The sequence below is a fragment of the Dasypus novemcinctus genome, chromosome 6 (genome assembly GCF_030445035.2).
Source record: "Dasypus novemcinctus isolate mDasNov1 chromosome 6, mDasNov1.1.hap2, whole genome shotgun sequence".
NCBI classification, from domain to species: domain Eukaryota; kingdom Metazoa; phylum Chordata; class Mammalia; order Cingulata; family Dasypodidae; genus Dasypus; species Dasypus novemcinctus.
In genome coordinates, this window is record NC_080678.1 from 133,300,982 (window position 1) to 133,314,962 (window position 13,981).

General features: G+C 45.5%; 1 protein-coding gene across 1 annotated transcript in view; it reads right to left on the reverse strand.

The window, feature by feature from the left end:
• Positions 1-2,492: 2,492 nt before the first annotated feature.
• The window catches only part of LOC131278957 (FERM and PDZ domain-containing protein 2-like), a 39,582-nt gene continuing 28,093 nt past the window's right edge, over positions 2,493-13,981 (reverse strand). The window contains 2 exon segments of the mRNA XM_071215583.1: positions 2,493-2,574; positions 4,849-5,115. Coding sequence (XP_071071684.1) covers positions 2,493-2,574; positions 4,849-5,115 — 349 coding nt within the window.

The window sequence follows — 13,981 nt, forward strand, 5'->3', positions numbered from 1 at the left end:
GACTCAAAAATGAGTATTGCCAGGTCTGGGGGTCCTATCCTACAAGCAGGAGGACTAGATTAATTAATTGTGAAACTGCACCCACCCATTTCTTTTCCAAAAGGAAATAAGCAGAGTTCAGCAGAGGGCAAGCAGTTCTAAAATTGTACATACTGTTATCTATTCACTTCATTGCCTACTTGATTAATTACCTAACCTTGAGGTCAATGAAACTGTGTAATGCTGAACCAAAGGAGCTGGCCATGGCCCTAAGAGCATTTGAAACAAGACTGTTCAGATCCTTGGAAAATTCTTTTTCATTAATGGCAGAACCAGCCAAATGACCTCAAAGGCTTTACCATCACAGAGAGAACATGAAAACTAGAAATAAAAACATGTAGAGAAGAATTACAAATTGGATTTTAGAGGAAAAGTGTTTTTGAAATCTCTGCCTTTGTTTGCTGTTGAAATCCTTGTATTTTTCAATATGAAATTTACTATAAAGCAAAAAAGGAATTTTTTTAATAAAGGATTTTTTAACAAAATAAAGAGCATTTTCATAATCCTGTCACTGAAACAGTAGCTGATTTCTATTCCATTTATGAATGTTCTTTCTATTCTTTGAACTTCTTTGTGTGCGTACATATTCTCCTATTATTGTAATCAGTTAGCATACAATTTTAAGTTATTACATCAAACTCTTTCTAAATGTGACTTTCTTATAGTTATTATTTGGTTGCATAATATTCTATCATGCTGAAACAGAAGTACCAGAATTGCCTTTAATATTACCATATTGTAAAGCATTTTATTCACTTCCAATTTGTTGTTTTATGGAGAGCACTTTAATGAATATCTTAAAATAAATGAATATTTTATTTTTCTTATTCTGGATATTTAGGATAAATTCTGAAAATTGGCATTATTGGCTTAATGGGCGTAAACATTTTTATGGCTTTTGATACCTTGGAGTACAGCAGCTTCATCATTATCTTACCAACATTGGATAATATTCTTTTTTATTTTGAGAGTATAGTGAACGTAACTTAGTACATTGACTTTTTACCAGAATATTTTCCATGGGTTTGCCTAGCATTTGTATTTTTCTTGTGTACATTATCTATTCAAATTCCTTGTTTGATAAGTTATAATAAATTCCAAGGTTCTCTAAATATAATCTCTATTTACCATCATATAAACATTTTCCCAATTATTCTAGTTTTACATGAATTTTATCATGGTTATTATGTAGAAGTTTGAATATTTTCAATATTGTCAAGTTTGTAGTTCTTCTTTGTTAATGCTTTTTGCCAGAAGCCAAAGGAAATTATCATTCCTCTATAGATCTGATAAAAATTAGATTCTGTTTTCTACCAATTTTCCCCTGGTGGAGTTTTTTATATTTAATCTACCTGTACTTAATTTTAGTAAAATAAGGGGACTACGAATGTCAATCATGTTTTCAGCTATCCCAGCTCTATTCATGAAATCACCGTCCCCCCACCACCCTGTGTGAGAATCTGACTCGGCTGTGTGTCTCCCCATTAGACAGACTCAGGTAAGTAAGTATTCCTTGGTGCTCCCCTCTCTCCCACTGGATCTATTTCTTTTGTGCATTTGCTAACACCACATGGCTTGAGTTTTCCTTTTTGGTGGCAGGTATATGGCCTGATAGCTGGCAATGCTGCATCTGCCACTTCACAATTCCTTTTTTATGAGATAGTCCCATCTGGTTTTTTTCCTTCATATTATCTTTAGGATCAGATTGTTGAATCTCAAGGGAAAATGAGTTTGTAACTCTTTGGGGCTGGATAGGAAGGGCGCAGCCTCTATTACTCCCATTGCTTTGCGCCAAACTCCTTAGCAGATTCCTTCTAAGAAACCAGGCCACTTTGAAAACCACAGAAACCCCTTTGGCCAGTGGGGAACCCAAAAGTACACAGGTTCACGTTGCCACTGTCCCTAGAGAGCAGTAACCAGTGCAGCAGCAAGGCCTCACCCTGCCAGAGTGATCTCGAGGGGTTCTCAAGCCCTTTCCCAAAGGAGCACACCCACCCCTAACACACACACACAGCGCTTTACTTGACATAACCCCAAAACCGAAGACAGGTCACACCTACTCCTCAAAATGAGCCTCAAAGGTGGCAGGCATGATCTTTCTGGCAGTTAGCTCTTTCTTTTTTTAATTAAAAAAAAATTAATTGCTTTTTAAAAAGATAAATAGATCACAAAAAATTTACATTAAAAATAGAAGAGGTTCCCATATACCACCCCCCCACCTTCTCCCACATCAACAACCTCTTTCATCATTGTGGCACATTCATTACATTTGGCAAATACATCTTGGAGCACTGCTGCACCGCATGGATTATAGTTTATATTGCAGTTTACACTCTCCCAAGAACATTCAGTGGGTTATGGCAGGGTATATAATGTCCAGCATCTGTCCCTGCAGTGTCATTCAGGACAACTCCAAGTCCCAAAAATGCCTCTTAACCACTGGCCCAGGTCATTCATCCCAGGCTGCCACAGGCTTCCTTCTTGGAGGCGGAGCCGGTGGATACATCCTCTGGCTCGGTGACATCGGAGGCTCGTCTGCACGATTGCAGTCAGAAGGGTGTCCATGCAGAAGCTCCGGGGTCTGCCTGGCGTGGCTGTCTCCCTCTCCATTTACCTAAAACAGTAAGCAGCTTTGGAAGGGTGGCCCTGCCAGCTGGCCAGCAGCCTTCCCTAAAATGACAGTGTCATGTCCTTCTTCACCCCACTGGATATGGGGCTTTGTAAAGTCTCACGAAAGAAATACACTGTGAAGAAGAAGTAGGACTGGTGCCATTTGGCAGAAAGGCGGTTTGGGTAAATGTGCACACCACACAAATCCACGAGATGACACATTTCAGGAGAAATATAAAAATGCACCCAAAGTAGAATCAAACAGATGTATTGTGAATCCACCTCTCCTTGACATATGAGCTTGGACAAATTAAACTTCCCCACCCAACTTATAAAAGAGGAATAATAACATTCAGAGTTGAAGAGAGGATTAAATTAAATCACTTACAGACACTTCCTATGAAGTCTACTCTCTTAATGTCCATAAGGACCAAACAAAATCATTTGTTTTATAGGTTTAAACCCCTGCTCCTCATTCCATAAGCAGAGGCCTCTCTATATCCTCCAAGACATCTCCTCACTTCCAGGGCAAAAGGGGAATATAAATAACAGAGCTCCCAAACCTTTCAGGAGTTGCTGGACCTCCTGGAGTATTTAAAGGGCTGTATTTTAAAAGCATGCAAGTTAACACTCTAGAAGTGCAGGGACTTCTTGACTTCCCTGAAGGCCACCCCGAGAGCACCCGTGTCACCCATCAGCAGGGCAGGTGACACCTGCTCCCTCTTCTGTGCAGGATAAATGGTAGTGACAGGACTGCCCCCCCCCCATATCCCATGCACCATTCTCAGCTGAGGGCTACTCAGTCCACCCCAGGTTCTTACTCCCATACCAGAGACAAGTGCTTCTTCCCACCCACGCCACACCCCATGTTAAGGCACAGCACCAGCTGACCAGTTCCTTCATCGACAGGGAAACAAAACAAACTCCAACACAGTAATACCGTTCATCGTCTCGCTGAATTAACTTCCCCCTTTATTAACGATGGAATTAGCTAACATCCTCGAGAGCTTCTTCCGGGTCGGGCAGACCATGAGCCAAACATGCGCTGTGCATTGTCATCTAATCCTCTCAATACCAGCGTGAAGCCAGCTTCGTTCTCTCCCTTTCACAGTCAGTTGACTGAGTCTTAAAGGGTTTAGAAGTCATTGGTCCAAGGTCCCCAGTCTCCAGCAGGAGCCCCTCCAGCCACAAGCCCAGCTCCTATCTGCTCTGTTCTTTGCTGCCCCTTCAAATGCTCTGCCGACCTCCGTGGCATGTGTCATAAGTACTGGCCCTCGTGGCCCCTCGGCTGCTTACATGTGGGCCTCAAAGCCTCACCCACCTTCCGTCTTTTAGTTCTCCAGCCCTGTGCACCCCCAGCCTGGAAGGTAGCCTTGCTCATAGAAGCCACTCCCCATTGGCTCCACACGTCTGTGGATCCACAGTGCATTATTCCCCACGCTGGCAAGTGTCTGACTTCCCCATAAATGAGCAGGGCAGAGTCTTCAAAGCCTCCATGTTGGCCCCTCTATTAACTTGTTGCTTCCTATTTCAGGTAAGAGCCAGCTTTTATGTGCTATTTGAATTTCAATATCCATGGTCCTTATCAGCTTGCCTGCCACTGTCACCTGAGAATCCAGCTTAATCATCTGTGCCCACTGAACTTCCTTTTATACCAGAAGGAAGAAGTAGCTGGAGTATAATGAAATGGAAGGGAATGAAATGTGTTTCAATTATACCTGAATCTTCACACACCAAGGCTCTGGAAAGTTTCCATATGCTTCCTAAAGTGTGTTTCTGTTACAGTTTCTTGAACGTTCAGCATTTTTCAAAATGCTGGCCCTACGTACATTGTCAGCACTTTAAGAGAATGTTGGGTGGCTTATAGTGGCTTGTCAAGAATTTAATTTTCTCTGCTCCCAGTCTGACAGCATTTGCCGCACTTACTCCTCCCACATCTTTATCTACAGGAAGCTGACCCCAACCTGGCAGGCCCCTCTCAGCATCTGGCAACTCTTTCCATTAACAATTCGACTTGACTTTCTAGATTCTGGTCTCTACCCAGCCACTGTGGCTCAACAGGAAGGGCCCAAATTTGCATGATGTCCAGTCTCTCCTCTGAAATAGATCTAACTCAGGGGCAGGCAGGAGCAGACAAAACAAGCACCTGTGCATCCCATGCAGCCAAACAGGAGAGGGACCTGAGAGCATGACACCCACCTGAGGTCACCATCAGCCAGGTCCCCGGGCTCCTCCAGGTCTTCCCATTCACTCTCACTATCATGGAGATCTTCTGAGAGGACTCCCCAAGAGCAGACCTGCAGCAAGGGAATGGTCTCCGAATCTGCCTCCACACATTGGCTGCAGGGGAGCTGGCTCCGAGGTGTAGAGTTGACCCTGAGATGCTCTTCATCCACCATGACAGGAGAAGGGGGTTCATGTGGATGACACAGGTGATCTTCATCATCAACCCTATCCAAGGCAGGACTAGAAAACAGAAACCCATGCCTCTGCCAATGCTGATCAGAAATTCCTCTCACCACTTTTCCCTTATCTTAAGGATGCTCAACATGAGGCATCATGTGAGACCCAATCAGCCAGGATTCATACAGTTCCTGGCAGAGATTGCTCTGGGCACTCAGAAGTGAATAATTACTGTCCCGAGGAGCTTCCAATTTAATGGAAGGAGAGACCAATAAGCAAATGTTACAATTCAGATAGAAAGTGCTATGACAGAGGTGATATAGCACAGAGCATCATGGGAGCTTGAGGCAAACCTTACAGAGCCCAGGCGACCATAGAAGGCTTTCCAGGGGACATGCTATTGAAAGAAGAGAAATGACCCAGCTCTAGGACAGACCCTTCCCATGGTAATCTGAGTTGGTCAGATCCTGGGCAAGTATATTGGCTTCTTTGGGACCTTGATTTTCTCCTCTGAAAAATGAGAAGGTCAAGAGACAGATAGGATTGTTGGACATTCAAAATTAAATAATACAATGTGGCCCTTCCATGGCTCCTGGGACATAAGTTCTCAATAAATGTTGGGTGTTATTAGTAGTAGTATGATTACTGTTTCCACAGAAGAAATCGGGTAGAGAAAGGGCCAAAGAAGGAGGCTGGGAGCAATTCAAGTAGAAAACGTTCAAAGCCCTTTTTTCAAAGAGCAGGTCCTTTTCAGAGCACTGACCAAGTGCTATTTGGAGAGGCAGACAGTCCGAGCAGCCTTTGTCTCAGGGAGAAAACAAGAGGCAGGCCAACAGTGAAGCTCCATGTCTCTGGAGGCAACCAGCGGACAGCAGGGTGGAAGGATAAGTCTTCCCAGGGGCTGCCCTGAGATTACCACGCCGCTTTTAGATTAGAAAAAGCAGTCCATGCAGACAGCAGGGCCTTTTGCACAGCATATCAAACATGTAGAGAAGGCACTTAGAAAATATCTGTGGAGAGTCTGGTTAGAGAGGATGAGAAGGTGAATCTAAGAGAAGAGCACAGAGATTTAGCTTTTTACTCAAGACACTAATCATTGCTTATCTTTGTGATTAAAGTTGTGGTCAAGTTGGCCGGGTTGTAGTGGCTAGTGTTTGCTCAAACACTGGCCTAGTTGTTGGGGTGGAGGTATTTTGTAGTTGGAATTAGCATCTATAATCAGTAGACACGGAATAAAGGAAGTGAAGGAGATCACCATCAGCAATGTGGGTGGGCTCCTCCAATCAGCTGGAGGGCTTAAGACTGGACTTCGAGGCTTTTGCAACAACCAGAATGAACTCTGTCTGAAGAGGATACCCTCCACACCTCCCAGCCCTCCCTATAGGCTAGGACTAAAGACTTCAGCATACTCCAGGAATTGCCCATCTCTAAGCTGTTCTGTGGAATTTGGACTTGGCAGCCCTCACTCAGGTAAGCCAATTCTTTAAAACAGATCTCGACAGATGATTTAGGTAGGTGATTGAAAGTCACACAGACAGATAGAGATAGAATAGACAGATGGTAGATATGATAAATGATTAGATAGATAGGTATAGATAGGTAGGTGATAGAGATAGAAAGATAGAGATAGATAATAGATGAGATAGATGATAAATAGGTAAGTTGATGACAAAGACAATAGATAAAAGATAGATATGGATTTAGATATACACATGATATAAAGAAATAGATATAGATATAAACATAGACATGACATAGACATAGATGTAGATGTAGACATATAGATATATAGATACATAAATGTATAGATATATTCCTATATCCATTTATATTCATTTGGTTCTGTTTCTCTGGAGAACTCCTTCCCCACACCTGGATTAATGGGTGATCTTTGCTGTGTGCCACCCGCCCTCCCCTCCCCTCTCCCACAATGTCTCTCATTTTTAGAATCAGCTCTGGCTCCTCCCAAAAGCTAAAAACCCCAAATGCCCATGGAGCCATCAGAGCAGGGGCTGCCTGTCCCAAGTGGAGTTTCAACATGAAGGAGAAATCCTTCTACTTATGAGAGCTATAGGGTATGTGTAAATGTGTATTTCATGTACCTGTATGTACACTCAGGTGTATAAAAAGAAACTTTTTACAAGGTCTTAAGAGGAACCTTTGCTTTAAAAAAAAAAAAAAAGATTCAAAATCACTGAGCACTTTGAAGGATAATTGGATTAAATAAAAAACTTAGCCCAAATAATTTCCTTATCAACATAGGGAGGGAACAGCCACAGAAGTTTAGTCTCAGAAAGGGAAACCCAGCCTCTTGCTTGAGTCCATACCCAATCCCTTTGCGAGGTGTGCAGAGCCTGCTAAGGAGCCACCAACAGCAGCCACGTGCCCACGAGGCCCACACCCCAATTCTCCATGTGTGGTCTCTCACCACGATGCTCCCTCCATGCCTTCTATTAAACTCCTTGCACTCTGACTTTGATTGGGTCTCCAGCTATGCCCTTGCCTGGACAGTGACCCTGAGCTGAGTCTGCCTGGGAGGCAGGAGGTGGTCAGAGTGTCAGAGGAGGCTCGGTGGTCCTGAGAGTAGAGTCCAGCCCACCATCCCAGGCCAAGTCAGGGAGAATGACCGTGCTGGACCTTTCCTTCCTCACATGCTGCCTGCAGCCCTGGAGAGTGCTGGGAAAGGTGAGCAAGAAAAGGTGAGGAAGAAGAAGTATCCTTGTTGAGTCCCAAGTCTGAGCTTATTTCATGGAAAAGGCAAGACTTGGAGATTTGGGGAACTTGCTAAAGACATGGCATTTCTTTAGAGCAAGAATGTTTGGGCAGGTGGGCTGGCTACAAGCATGCCAGGCAAAGAGGCAGAGCCCTGCACCCAGGGCTCCAGGCAAGCTTGAGCACCCAGGTCTAACGCAGCCTCCCTTCTACAGCCTGAAGCCACTGGGGCTTCCTTTATGATGAGGACTCAGTGCTTTCTGCTTTCCCCCTATCTCCAGATACATTGATGACCTTGGCTGCTCCCAGCCCTAGTTACCTGTGATGGTTAAGTTCATGTGTCTACTTGGCCAAGTGATGGTGTCCAGTTATTGGGTTAAGCAAGCATTGGCCTGATTGTTACTATGAGGACATTTTGTAGACTTAAATCACCAGTCAGTTAATTGCATCTGTGGCTAATGACATCTACAATCAAATTAGAAGATTGCCTTCAACAATGAGAAAAGGGAAGTAGACTTGGCTCAATGGTTAGGGCATCCATCTACCATATGGGAGGTCTGTGGTTCAAACCCTGGGCCTCCTTGACCTGTGTGGAGCTGGCCCACGTGTAGTGCTGATGCGCCCAAGGAGTGCTGTGCCACGCAGGGGTGTCCCCCATGTAGGGAAGCCCCATGCACAAGGAGTGCACCCCATAAGAAGAGCTGCCAGCATGAAAGAAAGTGCAGCCTGCCCAGGAATGATGTCACACACACGGAGAGCTGATGCAGCAAGATGATGCAACAGAAAGAAACACAGATTCCCATGCTGCTGACAACAACAGAAGTGGACAAAGAAGATGCAGCAAATGGACACAGAGAACAGACAACTGAGGTGGGGGGTGGGAGAGAAATAAATAAATCTTTAAAAAAAAAAAAAGAACAATGAGAAAAGTCTCGCCCAATCAGTTGAAGGCTTTAAAAGAAGAAGTGATGATTTCAGCAGTCAGAAGGGAGGGTTTCCATCTCTATTTCAGCCAACCAGCAGCCCCTGGGGAATTTGTGGAATGCCTTCATTGCTTGTGGACCTGTGCATTCCCACAGTCATGTGAGACAATTTTTCTATAATCTCATAATATTTACAGTTATCTCCTGTCAGTTCTGTTTCCCTAGAGAGCCCTGACTAATATATTACCTCTCTACCAACTTTCTCCCACAGAAGAAGCCTTTTATAAACAGATGAAACCTAGAGGCAGACCTGGGAACCTCACATGGTCTCTCTACCCCAAATCCTACCACTCTCCGGTGGCTATTTTTGAGGAGAGGAATCCACTTCTCTGTGCAGTTTTAAGGTCAGTGCAATAGTTCTGAAGCCTCTGCTTATGATAGGGTATTTACTGAGAGAAGAGGACACTTGCTGACTTTCCTGAACAAGTATTCTTTAAAGAGTTGGGCCACCAAAATTATTTCCACATTTCAGGAGGACAAGCCAATTAGTAAATAGCATTTCCAGGTTGCCAGATTAAGATACTATAGTCACCCTGTTTACTTTCTGTTAAATTCAAAATGAAATTCAGTTTTGGTTTCTCTTCATGTAAGGTTCCACCACCTTGTCCAGTTCTCCAATGTCAGCCCCTACGAGGGTCAGGTCCCCATTAGCCAAGGTGAATGCACCCTGCAGCTGAGGGCCTCTGCTCCTGCCAGCATGAGTTCAGGGTTTGGCAGGTTGGGTTGGTGGTGTCCCTAAGACAGGCAGAGAGGTTCCTTGGACTGCTAGACTTGAAACTCAAAAGGAAAACCTGGGTAGGTTAGGGCAATAGGTAGGGGCAGAGTGAACGTTCTGGGACAGCATCATTGTGCAGAGAAAGCTCTGCTCTCCTCTGCTCTGAGCTCACCTCCGGCCTGGGTTCCTTCCTCACTGGTTGCCCTCAGCCTCACTCCAGGCCCTCCCACTTGTTTGGCAGCCCAGCTCCCCTGGCACCTCGCCCCTTGATTAGCTGCCTGACATATCACCTGGCATGGCCACTGCAGGTGAATTCAGCCTTGAACCTCCAATCTTGCTCTGGAAGGAACTAGCACCTTCTCCTGAGATATACTTCAGGTCAAGGATTCAGTTTGACATTGCGTTCTTAGATGGCCATAAAGTCTTAGAGTGGTTAGATCATGACTTTTATGAATGGTGCTTGCTGCACTTGTGTTTGCATGTATGTTATTTATAAGTCTAACTAGATTTGCTAGGCAAAAAAAAAAAAAGAGGACAAAAAATAAGCTTGGAGAGTCTGCAGTGGCCACCTTTCCCTGAGATGAGGGCAAGCCCTCCCATGGTCAGGAAGGTGGAGCCTGGAGTCAGCCTTGGTTCCCACAAGACCAGCCTTGAAAGCATTGCAGCTTCACTCAGCCCAGGCCAGAGACACGAGCCTTCAGATATCATCTGAAGTGACAGGCTCCCACAGCAAGCAGCCAAATGACATCACACATCCCAAGCGGTGTTCAAGGGTAACGCGACTACAGGTGATTTTCACCTATGTCCTAGCGTAAAAACTAACCTTGCCTAAGATACAACTCCAGCCAAGACCCATGCCTTCCTCAGTCAGGCACAGCAGCCCAACTTCCTGAGTAAAAATGCACTGCTGTATTCCAAGGTGCTTTCTGAAGATCTACTGCTGTAGGATAGATCTCCGGATACACAGCACAGTAAAAGAAGAGAAGAGGGAAGGAAAAATAAAACCTCATTTTCTCCTTGAGCACACGGGGTTTGCTGGGTGCTGGCTGGCCACCATCTGGCTGGAAGAAGTAGCCCCCTGGCAGATGGCACGTTCTGATTATTTTCTGGAGATTTCAATTGCTGAGACCTGGTCCTTCGGTGGAAACCTGGCAGGGTTGAGCTCCCGCTATGTCCCACACACTGAGCTAACACACCGTCGGGGTTAGTTCTTCTGATGCTCATGGCCCCGTGCAGTTGTCACTGTCCCCTTTTACCTTGAGAACCCCAAGCTCAAGAAAGCCACCTCTCCCAGCACACCCAAACATGGTAAAGCTGAACACAAGTCCATATGACTGGGAAGTCCATGCTCTTTTTGCTCTGAACTGCTGAAAGAGAGCTGGACTCAGGAATACCAGAAACAGAGGCCACTGGCCAGGGCCAGCCACCTCTGAACTGAGCTGCTGGCTCAGTCCCCCACTGGAATCCCAATTCTGGAGGTGGAGGAACCATTTCCAGGCTGAGTGTGAGCCCTGCTTGTCTTCCCGGAGGAGGCAATCACTACTTGTGCATTAAATACTAGCTGGGTCCCTCTCACTTGAGGAAAACCTGACCTGGTCTGTGTCCTTGGTTCCGAGAGGAGGAAAGCTTCCTAAGTGGGAGAGAGAAGATAGGGTAAAAATGAAGCCAGGCAATGTGAGGCAGCAGCACGCCATTGTCACCGGTGCCAGAGGGCCTGCAGCCTCTGAACCAGAGCCGCCCAGGCGACAAGCACCATGAGGGTCAGAGGCTCCGCCAACATCTTCTGGAAAAGTCCTGAGGACTCCGGTATAACTCTCAGCAACTGTCTCGCCCAGTAATGGCAGATTCTGGACATCTGGTATAACCTGGCAAAGCAAAGACACTACGACACTATGCCAAATTTAATTAGATTTGGAAAAATAAAAGAATATGACATCTCTTGTGAAAAAAAAAAGCAAATGACCAAAAGACAGCAGAAAAGAGGGCACTAGGACTTGTGAGCAGAAGAAATAGACTGGCAGATTTCACCTTAATTTTAAAAGGGACCTTCTGATCAACTACATGATGATAAAATGGGGTGCCTTGAGAGTCACCAAGTTCTGCCTCCTGGAGATTTTCAAGCAAAGGTTAGTCACCCTTTCTTCAAGGGTGTTACAGAGCAGTTTCCAGCGTGGGGTATGTGGTGAGATTAGACCATTTTTATTTTGAACAACCCTGAGATGCTGTGAATGCACATATGAAACTGGGACTATCTATACTAACAATTAATAAAAAATAATTTCATCATTAACAACTTTTAGTATTAAAAATAATACCACTAATGAATGACTCTATTTAACTACAGGCACACCAGGCAGGTGAAACACCAGGCCTGTAAATGAACCCAGAGCCCCTGTGTGATCCAGTTCTCAGGGCTACTGTTTATCACGCCAGCACCTGGCAGTAAAGCCTTTACAAATCCAGGAGTGGTCCCCCGCCTTTGGTGAAATACAGCTCCTTTTATACTTCCTACAAGATCAGGCAGAATGTTTTCCTTGGCTAAACCAATGGAGATGATTTCCTTTCTCTTTCTGTCAAGTCTATCATTGGTTGCCTGAAATGCGATTGTAAGGAACAATAAATAAGTTTGTGTTCATAAATTTTCAGACAATGAAAATGAAAATCCCTAATGAACATACCTGCCCACTCTGGTCTACCTTGGGACTTTTGGGCATGCACTGTGTTCTCTAAGAAATTGTATTTGCATGCTTACAGGGAGCGTATGGCTGGCTCCTGCTCACCCCAGGTGCCACCTGCCTAATTGTCTAGACCAGCTGCTTCAGACTTCATGTCACCCAACAGTTCCTATAAATCTGCCCTACCAGGTCATCTGGAATGACCAACAAATAAGAGCCATTTAATCTCAGTGGGCTTTATGTAATCTCAAACCACAAACTATTATTTCTTACTATTTGCCTGCTGTGTGCGTGAGCATCTAGCAAACTCCTAGAAGCAGTATCCGACCCTGCATCTGTCCGCTTCTAGCAGATTCCCAAGCAGCCGTCATCAAAATGAATCAAAAGTGTGTTCTCCATCAGAACGGGACAAGGAACTAGAAATATTTATGGGTGCATGGGCACAAAAATGCAGATGAAGTTAAAAATGGCTATCAAAAAAGAATGTTTCATAACTCGGTTTCTGTGGATTTTTTTTAAAGGAAGAGACGATTACAAAGTATTAAAGTCAGTAATAGAAATGAGTTGTCTACAAAGGAACTTCTTTCTTACCCTGATGCTGTCAGATGCACAATAAAGGATTGTGTGCTGCCAGAGACCCCATGGCCAGCCAGGGGCTGCCTCCAGCATGTACTGGGGGGACAGACGAGGGCTGGGTGGGGTTTGCTTCCTTGAAAGAACACAAGTGCTAGTGACAACAGCTCCACACCTCCTTTTCCCTTGTTTCCTCCTCTCCCTCCAAATGCCTAGAACAGGGGTGGGTGCAGTGGCCTCTGAGCATCGTGAGTAATTGCTGGGTTACCACGTCCACCCACGAAAGCCCTGCCTTTACCCACTGTCAGCAAACAGGGCGATGCTTACCTGTCAAGTCTCCTGACATCACACACGGAATGGCAGTTTTGCCTCACATCCTTTTCCAAGGAGGTGGCCACACCGATGCGTCCAGTTCTCGGTGAGGTCCACGTAAGTGAGGGAGGGAATCCTGATGCCAGGTCAAGGAAGGGGCCCGAGGCTTCTCTCTGTGGGTGCTGTGTCTCTCCGGTAGCCCTCTGGAAGGACTCCCGCCCAAGAGCCAGGACTTGCTCTGTGACTGGTGATGCACCGCCTGCCTGGCTGTCGTCCCCATCCCTGCTGGAGCACCGCTCCAAGGCAGGGCAGGTTTTCCTCAGGGACTCCTTGCCTACCCAGAGCCCAGGAGTCTGTTAGAGAAATGCAAAGCACCCTGAGCCACATTTGGAGATTGCTCCTTTAAGGAGCGAAAAGGTCTCGGTCCATGGGATTTTAGAGCAGAGCTGGCTCCCCAGGGCAGTCCACATCCGTGAGAATCCAGCTCCTGCACCTGCTGCCACTGGCACCTGAGCCCCGCACTGAGTCATCCCAAAGCCCCTTAGCCTGGGGACTCTTGGGAAACCCCCAATATTGTGGTGGTTTTTATGTGTTTAATGGAGAAAGTATCTGCACATTTTAGACCAAGACAAAAACAGAAGTGACCGTGACAATCCCACTTTTTAGTAAGAAATGTTTAGGGGATTTTTGGGTGTGTTTTTGTTTTTCTGGGTTTTTTTTTTTTTTAGTTTTTTGTCTTCCTCTGTCCTCACCCAGGAAGCCTCATTTTCCCATTTCCCTGGCTCATCCACCCTACCCTCAGCATGCTGCCCTCTCCTAGAGGGCCTCACTGCTCAAAGCACGAGCTGATCTGGCTCAACTGCTAACGTCCCTACCGGCCCTTTGAGGTTGGCTGTCGAGGCCTTGTTAGCCCTGCTCAACCTTCTGAGATAAAAACATACAAAGCTGTGTATTATCTT